The 10,610-nt window shown below is 56.9% G+C and overlaps 1 protein-coding gene across 1 annotated transcript in view; it reads right to left on the bottom strand.

Annotated features, from left to right (window-relative positions):
• Nucleotides 1-10,545, bottom strand: part of WDR90 (WD repeat domain 90) — a 45,350-nt gene extending 34,805 nt beyond the window's left edge. The window contains exons 1-15 of the mRNA XM_017741235.1: nt 9,751-10,545; nt 9,484-9,660; nt 9,093-9,210; nt 8,321-8,491; nt 6,992-7,115; nt 6,608-6,675; nt 6,404-6,513; nt 5,102-5,329; nt 4,374-4,442; nt 3,295-3,405; nt 3,054-3,199; nt 2,721-2,778; nt 1,388-1,506; nt 820-975; nt 5-129 (exon numbers count right to left, since the gene is read on the bottom strand). Coding sequence (XP_017596724.1) covers nt 5-129; nt 820-975; nt 1,388-1,506; nt 2,721-2,778; nt 3,054-3,199; nt 3,295-3,405; nt 4,374-4,442; nt 5,102-5,329; nt 6,404-6,513; nt 6,608-6,675; nt 6,992-7,115; nt 8,321-8,491; nt 9,093-9,210; nt 9,484-9,660; nt 9,751-9,861 — 1,891 coding nt within the window. The 5' untranslated portion in view covers nt 9,862-10,545. The remainder of the gene's footprint in view (nt 1-4; nt 130-819; nt 976-1,387; nt 1,507-2,720; nt 2,779-3,053; nt 3,200-3,294; nt 3,406-4,373; nt 4,443-5,101; nt 5,330-6,403; nt 6,514-6,607; nt 6,676-6,991; nt 7,116-8,320; nt 8,492-9,092; nt 9,211-9,483; nt 9,661-9,750) is intronic.
• Nucleotides 10,546-10,610: the final 65 nt, after the last annotated feature.

The following is a 10,610-nucleotide window of genomic DNA, read 5'->3' as shown; positions in this document are numbered from 1 at the left end:
CCTGAGCTGCTCCCTGGCTGCTCCTGCCCATTCCCCTGGGGCTGTGCAGGCAGCAGGCGCCGTGCACTCTGCACACAGACGTTCTTGTAGTCCACCTCCAGCACATGGCCACTCCTGCTGCACACAAAGCTGTAAAAAAACAAAACAGAACAGGAGAGGAACTTGCTTTTAGTAAAAAAACAGCCTGGTTTACCTGTTCAACTGGTTTGTGTAAAGCAATCCTGGCTCACAGTAATAAAAGAGGTCAACAAGGTGTCCAAGTGCTCCATGTGCTACCCCACACATACCCAAGGAAGTCAGAGTTCCCAATTTGGTTTCCTGACCCTTTGGAACAGAAATTAGCAGAAGAGCTAAAAGCTTCCCATAAACTCCAGGAAGGAGCCTCCCTCTGCCACAGGCTGGCTGAGCTGACAGCTCTGTCTTTGTGAGACTATATATGGTGGCAACAAAGGTCTGGCTTTGATGATTAAAATAAAACAACAAAGTGTGTGACTGTATGCAAGAGGATGTGTATCAGGCTCCTCCCACTGCCCCAGGAATCCGACAGAGAGCTTCAGGTGAGGAGACAGTCACTAAATACGGCAGAACAGCAGCACGGCAAGAGGAAAGAAACTGTTCTGCAAACAGCCAAATCCCTCTTGGGAGATGCCATGTGCTGAGTGGGGAGAGGCTCTCCCAGCTCCAGAAGGCAGCTGTATTTTGAGGGAGAACCCCAGCAAAGTGCCGTGGTAGAGAGGGAAGGTGAATGCTAAGCAGGGAGAGCTGCAGAGCTCCCTCCTGCCAGGCTGCCCAGGCCAGGTGACAGCGCCAGTCCCTTACAGCGCGCGCTCCTCCGGCTCCCGCTCGGGCCCCTCCTCGAAGGCCAGGTCGGTGAAGTCCAGGGAGTGGTACTCGCCCAGGCTGACGGGACACGAGCGCAGGGCTCCGCTCCGCACGCGCCACAGCCTGATGTTGTCCCGGCCACACGACACCATCCTGTCCCGGGAGACACAGCCTGAGCACCAGGGCAGGGCTCCCCAGGCCCCTGGGGGAAGGGCAGCGTCCCAAGGGCCACTGACAGTGAGGACTGAGAACAGGAATGGCAACCCGATAGCTGCAGCACCACAATTCCCCCCCAGCCATGCCACAGTTACGGAATAAAAGTGGTTTGGGGTGAAGGGACCTTAAAGCTCATCTTGTTCCACCCCCTGCCATGGGCAGGGACACCTTCCACTGTCCCAGGCTGCTCCAAGCCCCGTCCAACCTGGCCTTGGGCACTGCCAGGGATCCAGGGGCAGCCACAGCTGCTCTGGGCACCCTGTGCCAGGGCCTCCCCACCCTCCCAGGGAACAATTCCTTCCCAGTGTCTAAGATTCAATACCTTTGATTTCTTTTCTTGGCACACTACCTGGTATCATCAAAGAAAGCAATCTTCATGGCCTGGATGTCCACATCTGTGTGTGCTTTGGCCAGCACAGTCACACCTCCACCACGGGTCGCCTGAGCAGTGTTCCACACCACCACCATCTGAAGCAAGAAAATACAATGGGAGAGCTGCTCAGAACCTTGGCAGCAGAAGAGGTTTTCATCCCACAGCTGCTCCAGAGCTGGGCACAAAGTACTGATAACAGAGCTGGAGCAGGGAAATAAAACCCATCGCACAGAGGGTTTAGGACAGTCCAACAGCTTTGCAAAGCTTCATGGCAATATCCTTGTCTGCAATCCATAATTAGAGGTTCTAAATCCCAGGGCTGCCTGGCAACAGGAGTCAGACTTGGAAAGAAAATCCACAGAGCAGTGGGAACTCTGCCTGCTGGGATAGAGGAGCTGTCCCAGGGCTGAGGGAGCGGGAGGGCAGCACGTGCCCACTGCTCCAGCGCAGGTCTGTGTGCCCTCAGTGCCCATCACCAGGGGCAAGAGTCAAACCCTCTGCCTAAAGCACAGGATGCCTGAGGAAATGCAGGAGGATGCTCTGCATTCCAGAACAGTGTTAAAACCAAACCCAGCATCACCTCAGAGACTGGGATGGGCTGTGGCAGCACCCCGGGAGAGGTGCTTCCCCAGCACCCCCATTCTCCCACTGCGCTTTCACCCCACTGATCCCACCTCCCCAGCTCCCCCACGGATCACAGAACGCTGCCACATGCTGGGAAAAGCACGGAGCACTGTGTGGTTTTTCCTTCACTTAGTGACGGCACAGCTAATTGCTGATGGTCGTCACTAAAGGATGAAAACAGTGGATGAAAAACAGTTCCACTGACAAAACCAAACCCCCAGTCCCATGGAACAAGTTTATTTTTGACTGCTACACGTGGGATCTGCGTCATCCCCAGCTACAAAGGTGGGCGGCAGCTCCAGTGCCCAGCATCCCTTCCCACAGTGATGCCTGGAGCTGAAGATTTCACCTCACATCTTGCCCCGAACTCTATTAAAATAAAGATATAATCCCATCACCCTGCCTGGGTCCTAGCTGGGACCACTCCAGGGACAGAACAGCCCCAAAGCACAACCCCACCAGGTCTCTCTGGCTGCTGCCAAAAGGATTTGTTCGCTTGCAGCTGAGGAACACCCACAAGCATCAGGGAGAGGGAAAGCATTCTCTAGGCAGCTAACAAGAAAGGGATGTGCCCCAAGAACATGTCTAGGAGAGCCCAGAGCAGAGGTTTGCCTGGAAAATACCTACAGAATCTGGAAGAACAGCTCTCTCAGGGAAACCTCCCAGTCCCAGGGTCAGCTCTCACCGTTTTGCTGTGCACGTCCTTCCCGACGCCACACAGAACAGCTCCGCTGTGGGAAAAGCTGTAAGAAGAGAGACCTGGTGAAGAACAGCTCCTTGTACCCTGAGTTCATCCCCACGGGGCATAAAAGGGGACAAGTTGTGGGGATAGGGAGACAGCAAGACCTGAAGGGAGAAGCTCAGGAGAGAGCCGGCAGCATATCCAGGCCAGCTGCCAGCAGGTCTTGGTGACAAACACAGGCAGCTGTAACTCATCCCTGGTTTATCATGCAGGAATAGCGCAGAAAAGCTGCCGTGCCGCAACGCTGAACACACCCCTGCCCCCACCAACACCCACCTGAGGGACACGAGGGACTGCAGGTAGGTTTTGAAGAGGCAGAGGCAGGTTCCTGTGGGGAAGTCCCAGAGGCGCCCCACGCCACGGGGCCCGGCCTGTGCCGAGGCCAGCAAGGTGCTGCTCCCGCTGAACGCCAGCACCGACACCTGCGGGGAGCAGCGGCACAGAGGATCCCAGCAGAGCTGGCACCAGGCTGCAAGGACGGGGCTGCCATCAGGGCTTGCAAGGGTTACACTCTCACCTTGTCTGTGTGGCCAAGGAAGAACCTCTGCTCGCCAGTCTTGAGGAGCAGGGCAACGATGACGGCGTGGCAGGGGTACACCACGGCCGTGCTGTCCCGCGTCCACAGCGCCTGCAGCACCGAGACAGGGGGGACATGGCTCCAGAACCGCCCCACAGCCCTGGCACAGAGTTCTTCCCCAGTCCTGGAAGTGTTCAAGGCCAGGTTGGATGGGGTGTGGAACAGCCTGGGCTAGTGGGAGGTGGCCTGGCCCATGGCAGGGGTGGACGTGGATGGGCTTTAAGGTCCCTTCCCTACTATCAAACAGCAGATCCAAGGAAAATGACATTGCTGGCAGAGCTTTGAGCTGACTGAACCAAACCAACCCTTCCTTTACCCTAAAACAGACCACAAGCAAGGCCCAGTGTGCCATGGAAACAATCCAAAACACAGCCCTTCCTTTCCAGCCTCCAACAAAGCAGCACCAGTTTTAATGTGTTAAAAAGATGAGAAATTTAGTGAAGGGTCTGGAGCACAAGTCTGATGAGAAGCAGCTGGGGGGGCTCAGCCTGGACCTTCTGGGTCTGCACAGCTCCCTGACAGGAGGGGGGCAGCCAGGGGTGGGGTCCGGCCCTGCTGCCAGGGAACAGGGACAGGAGGAGAGGGAACGGCCTCAGGCTGGGCCAGGGGAGGTTTAGGTTGGATATTGGGGAAATTCCTTCATGGGAAGGGTGGTCAGGCACTGGCACAGCTGCCCAGGGCAGTGCTGGGGTCACCACCCCTGGGGGGATTCAAAAGCTGTGTGGATGTGGCACTTGGGGACAGGGGTCAGTGGTGGACCCGGGAATCCTGGGGAAACAGCTGGAATTGATGACCTCAGGGGGCTTTTCCATCCTATGATTCTATCTAAAGGGCACCATAATTTTTAATTGACCATCCTAACAGCAGAGGAGTTGTGCACAGATGCTCAGGCCCATCCACTTTGGGATCATTTTCCACATCAAGCAGTGCCACGCTCAGCTGCATTTCACACCTCCAAAACATCCGTATCCTGGCCATACAATGACACATCAACTCCCCAGATCATCCAAGCCACTGACCCATTTGGTGCTGCAGCCTCCAAAGCCAATAATTGTTTTCAGCTTCAGGATGGGATCCGGTACAAGCCCCTGGAAAAGAAAACAAGACAGCACCATCATGCTTAGAGCCAGGCTGGGGTCCTCCTCCATGGGGCACCCCAGCCCCAGTGCTCAGCTCTCTCTGAAGCACAGAGGCAGCTTTGGGTTTCTCCTGTCAGAGGGGAAAGCTTTAAAGCACTGAACCCAGCAGAGTCAAGCCTGGCAGGCAGGCAGGAGCTGGGGTTTCTGAGTTAAGCCCATTCAGCCCCAGCGATGCCCAGAGACCCAGGGCCACTGTGGGAATCCCAGGTTAGAAGGGACCTTAAAGCTCATCCACTTCCACCCCCCTGCCATGGACAGGGACACCTTCCACTGTCCCAGCTTGCTCCAAGCTCTGTCCAACCTGGCCTTGGACACTTCCAGGGCTGTCCTGCAGGCCAGGGCTCACCTGTGGGATGGCATAAGGGCCAGAGCCCTTCCTGTATGCACCTGGGCAAACCTGGGGCTTAAGGTCAGCACATCTGAACACAGAGTCCCTCTTTCAAGGCAAGTAGGGGCTGGTGGGGGAAGAGCTGCTAGTCAGAAAGAGGCATCTTTTGGACTCCCTAAGTTTAACTGAAACTCCCAGTGCGAACCTTACATTCCCTCTCTCACTTCATTAGAAATAAACACCCCAAAGCCACCTTGTGACCTTCCAAAACGTCACACACCTCCTCTGAGCCAGGGACAGCTCGGGTTGTCTGTCCCCTCCTCTGACGAGCATAGACATGGATGCCACCATCGCTGAGTGGCAGTGGCTGGCTCGTGTCCCCCGCACTGTGCAGCCTCTGCTTCTCCTCCAGCACGGGGTCTCCAGCAGGCACAGCTCTCAGAGGCCCTGGGACTGCCAGGTGAACCTCAGGGATGCTTTCCGTGATTACAGGACACCGATGTGGCACCTGAGAATGAGGAAAGCCTCAGACAGAGCTCAGTTCTCCTCCCAGTGCCCTCCACCTGCCCAGGGGCAGAGACAGGGAGACACCCACGTCTGTCCTGAGGGCTCTTCACAGCAACACAAATGAGGAGAAAAAAATGTGGAGGTCTCCCTGTGGGTACCTGGCTTTGGCCAGGCTGCTAAGCAGCTGCTCTCCTTACGCTCCCAGTATTGTCTGTGCACAGTTCATCTCCTCCAGACAGCAAACCAGAGCCTCGTCCAAACGCTCCTGGAGCTCAGGCAGGTTTGGGACCACTGCCCTGGGGAGCCTGTTCAGTGCCTGGCCACCCTCTGGGGGAAGAACCTTTACCTAATATCCATTAAAACCTGCCCTGGCACAGCTCCAGCTGTTCCCTGGGTCCTGTCTGTGTCACAGAGAGCAGAGATGGGAGCTGCCCCTTGGGAGGAGCTGCAGCCCCTGATGAGATCTGACCTCAGTCTACTTTTGTCCATCTGATCAAACCAAGTGACTGCTGCACCTCGTACTCTTCCCCTCCAGATCCTTCACCATCTTCATGGCCATCCTTTGGGCACCCTCTAATAAGGGAGGTCGTGCACCTCACTTCCTCCCTCTGCACAGCATGAGGATGGCTTCCCCCAGTCCCTCTCCAAACACCCACACTGGTAAGCCAATATGGACCCCAGCCCCCACATCACCCCCAGTGGGGAAGGGGAAACCAGGATGAGGACAGCTGGCTGCAGTCCCAGCAATCCCAGCTCCAGGCACTGTTCTGCTCCCTGACGGCACTGATCACATTCCTTAGTCTCCAGACCTCTTCCTATCTGTAATTTGAAGCCACACCGATCTGCTGCCTCCACAGAGACAGGGAGGATGGATGTCTGGAGATTTCGAGGTACTTGGCACATCTCCTGTCTCTGTGCTGCACCACACTGAACCCCCAGGCAGGAACTGCAGGGCTGTGGTCACCAGACCGTGCCCGGAGAAGCTGCCAATGACAACGAGCAGTTTCTACACCTTAAATTAAGACACAGATGCAGGGAAAAGCTGCATGGGAAGCAGGAAGGAAGGAGCACTTACAGCTTTGGGACTGGTTATGTGATGGACGAGGGACAGGCGGTCACAGACTGCTCTGGAGAGCGTCACCGGCTGGGTCAGCGGGCGGCCGGGCTCCTCCAGGACCTGGTCACCTGGGCAACACAAGGAGCAGGTCGAGCTCTTTTGGAAACCCAGGGCACCACCCTGGAGTGGCACAGCCTTGGCTGCTGTCCCTGGCACTCCCACCTGCCACAGGACTTGGGAAGCTCTTCCGGATGCAGTTGCACGGCACCTTAGACCCCTCAGATGGGAACCTGAGCAGAACCAGAGGAGGGCACTGTGTAATTGGGATACTGCAGTGGCACCTGAGAACATCACTTGGTACCTCAGCCTGGCACAGAGCCTCTTCACTGTCTCCTATAAGATCCCCCCTTTTGCCCCATGGTGCCCCAAATAAAGGGGTACCAAAGGCAGAAGACACTAAGGGTGTGTTTGTTAACAACACCAAAATGCCCCCTGGAGCCCCAGGTTCACCTGGATCTGTCATTCCTTAAGTGGCACTACCCATCCTGCCCTTCCCTGGGGCGTGGGGAGCTCTGGGAGCTGCAGTGGCATGGGGAGCAGCCGTACCTGATGTAGTCATAGAGGTCGTGCCAATTCTCCCCCTTGGGCACAGGGAAGGCCAATTCCCGGGGCATGGGAGCGACCCCGCGGCTGGACAGGTCACGGAGCCGGGCCTCGGAGAATGTCACACCTGGCAGCACAGGGACACACACACACACAGTGAGCTCTGCAGGCCCAGGCAGCTGCCTGAAATCCCATTCCCTGTGGGATACCGGCACAAACCACTTCCCACCTGAGAAACAAAGATCACAAGCCTGAGGTTTGCAACAAACACACCGTGCTCAGGTGTATTCCTGTAACTCTCAACCTCCAAAGAAGAGCCCAGAGCATAAACCCTTGGATTTCAGTAATAAACCCCCAGGCTCAAGATTCATGTAATTTCTCTTCACTGACTCAGCAGTTGCACATGATTTCTCTTAAGGCTCATAGGCCGTTTTCTTATTTCCTCTGTGTATTTTTAAATTTAGGAAAGTGAAACAAGAAAGGTTTCAGGAAAGATACAATAAATTCTCAGGAATTTCAAAGCAGCCCCTGTAACTTCTTCCTCACTGATGCTTCCCAGCAGGCCAGGCAGTTCAGACAGAATTCCAGCATGAAAAAGGAAAGACAGAAAACAAAGGGTTTGACCAAAGTACCTCTGCCACACTGAGCAGGTGGATAAAAAAAGCAGGTTGGAAGATTTTTGACACAAAAAAAGCACAGGCTCTTGCAGCAGATAAAAGCACAAGTCTTGCAGAAGTGAGGCTTGATGGCACCTTTCACTTTTACCCCTGAAAAAAATTTCTAACCTTAGAAAGATATTTAACTTTGCTCTTTTTGTTCGCTTTTACAGCTGGAAAATGAGAGGATACTTTCTTCCAGAGTTTGGGAGACTGTACTCCATTCCAGATTTCCTTCCAGTGCCTAAAGGGGCTCCAAGAGAGGTAGGGAGGGATTTTGGACAACACCCTGGAGTGACAGGACACAGGGAATGGCTTCCCACTGCCAGAGGGCAGGGATGGATGGGATATTGGGAAGGAATTGTTCCCTGCAAGGGTGGGGAGGCCCTGGCACAGGGTGCCCAGAGCAGCTGTGGCTGCCCCGGGATCCCTGGAAGTATCCAAGGCTAGGCTGGACAGGGCTTGGAGCACCCTGGGACAGTGGAAGGTGTCCCTGCCTGGGTGGAAACTGAACATTGTACAAGTATTTTGCCCTTTCTTATTCCTATCATAGAGCACCAGCAGCCCAGTGCTCTGCCAGGGCTGCAAACTCAGCTTTGAAAACCCACGGGCTCCCCCAGGCTGGGCTGGAGCCTCAGGAGAAAGCAGAGACCACCCTGAGCTCTGGGCTCCTCACCTGGCTCAAAGAGCAGGTCGCTGGTGCAGAGGTTTTTCACGAGCAGGTTGGAGCAGAGTTTGACCCCCCTGAGGTGGCTGTACCTGCGGTTCAGGTACAGGCCCAGGATGGAGGGCAGGTCCAGCACCAGGCACGTCCAGCGCACGTCAGCCGGGGCTGCTCCGGTGGCACCTGGGGAGGAGAGGACAGGTGGGAAAAGGGAGGCTGGGAAAGAGGCTACAGACATGGACCTTGCTGGATGGGAGACACAAGATCCACAGTGTTCCGTGTAAAGTATTTACCAGGCAAGATTCCCACCAGGCCTTTGCCAAGTGGGAGATGGGAGAACATGTCTTGTAGGCTCAGGGGTGGGGAAGGACAGACAGGCATCCCACCACCTCCATGGGCTCATGCCTGGCCTGACACTGCACCCCACTGTTAGGGAGAACAGGGATAGGGGACAGCCCAACCAGGAGCTACAGCTCTGACCTGGCTGCAGAGGGGCTCCTGCTCAGGCCCACCACTGTTACCATAAAATCCTGGAATGGTTTGGGTTGGGAGGGACAACCTTAAAACCCATCTCATTCCATCCCCCTGCTACGGGCAGGGACATCTTCCACTAGCCCAGGTTGCTCCATGCCCCATCCCTCCCGGCCTTGGACACTCCCAGGGATCCAGGAGCAGCCACAGCTTCTCTTCAAACGCACTGAGTCAACCTGAGAACTCAGCTTGCTTTCTAACAGTTTATTTTGGTGGTGATGTGCCCGCCCAGCCCCAGCACACAGCTCCTCACCCCGCCGGGCCGTGCCCCCGTTGGCTGCTCCGCAGACGAAGGGGAACTGCAGCCAGGTGGCCGTGGACTTGAATTCCTTGAAGAGGTTGGAGAAGGAGATGCGAACCACCTGGTTATCCTGGGAAGAGACACACACATGGAGCTTTAGTCACCCTGGTGGCTTCGGCAGGGAAGTGCTGCAGAGGAGAAGGTATGTGGCCCTGCCTCCTGTCCCCTCCACGTCCCCTGTCCCCAGTGGAGATGGCACCAGGATGGAAACCATCTCCAGCCGGGGGTGACCCACCAGCAGCAAAGAGCAGCCAAGTCCTGCAGCCCCCGAGCCCACCAGTGCCATCCCCAGTCCTTCCATCAGCCACGATGGCAGTTTAAGAGGCCACCCTGTGTCACGGACCTCGGTGGTGACATCCAGGTGCACGAGGAAGTGCTTGCGGGGCAGGGGCCTGAAGAGCAGGTAGAGGTAGCGCCCGGTCAGCCCCAGGGACTGTGTCCCTGCCCGTGGCAGCTGCAGGTAGCTGCTGGCTGGGTTGGAGCCTCTGATCCGGTAGATTGTTCCCTTCAGCCTTGTGTCCTTTGGAAACCAGGGAAAGATGGGGGATGGGTCAGCACCGCCCACCCTCGGCCAGTGCCCCCCGCCCCGTGGTGCCGGTGCCCCCGTTACCGTGAGGGCAGCCACATCCCCCTCCTTGGCAGAGCGCTTCCACTCCTCCACACGGAAGTGCTTGAAGATGTTCAGGTATGGACGCTGCCAGGCTGCCGGCACCGGGATCATCGGGGGGACGGAACCCCAGCCTGGACGCCCCCCCACTGCCCCCTGTATGGCCCGAGGTCCCCTGCCCCGTTAGCACCCCACTGTCTGCATGTCCTGAGTCTCCCCAGCCTCAGTGACAACCTCGTGATGCAAGCCTGGTGACGCCCCCATTATCTCTGTACCCCAATTCCCCCCAGCCCTGGTGACAACCCCAAGCCCCAGTGTCCTGCTGAGAATCCCATTCCTCACCTCCTCCAGCCCCAGAAACGCCCCTGGTACCTGCAAGCCCCGAGCTCCTCCAGTCCCAGTGACATCCCCACCACCTCCACACTGTGACCCTGCAGCCCCGGTGTTGTCTCCGTGCCCCGAGCATGGTGACAGACCTGGTAACTCCATGTTCGAAGCCTCCCCAGCCCTGGTGGCACCCCATTAACTCCACGTCCAGAGCCCCCATGCCTTGAGCCCCCCATGCCCAGTGACACCCTGGAATCTCTGTGTATGAAGCCCCCCAGATCCAGAGATGCCCCTGTGCCCGGTGACACCCTCATTACCCCCATACTCCGAACCCTCCATGCCTGGTGACAGTGCCCCGAGCCCCTCGGCCCCAGTGACACTCCTGTTACTCCCACGCTCTGAGCCCAAACTCCAACCAACCCCAGCACGACTGACATCCCTTTTACCACCACGCTCCACACCCACAAGGCCCCCAGGCCCGGTACCCCCGTGCTCCCCCATTCCCAGAGCCCACCCCCCCTTCCGCTGACGCCCCC

Source organism: Corvus brachyrhynchos, unplaced genomic scaffold (genome assembly GCF_000691975.1).
Source record: "Corvus brachyrhynchos isolate BGI_N302 unplaced genomic scaffold, ASM69197v1 scaffold58, whole genome shotgun sequence".
NCBI lineage: Eukaryota > Metazoa > Chordata > Aves > Passeriformes > Corvidae > Corvus > Corvus brachyrhynchos.
This window is presented reverse-complemented; position numbering and strand designations above follow the sequence as displayed.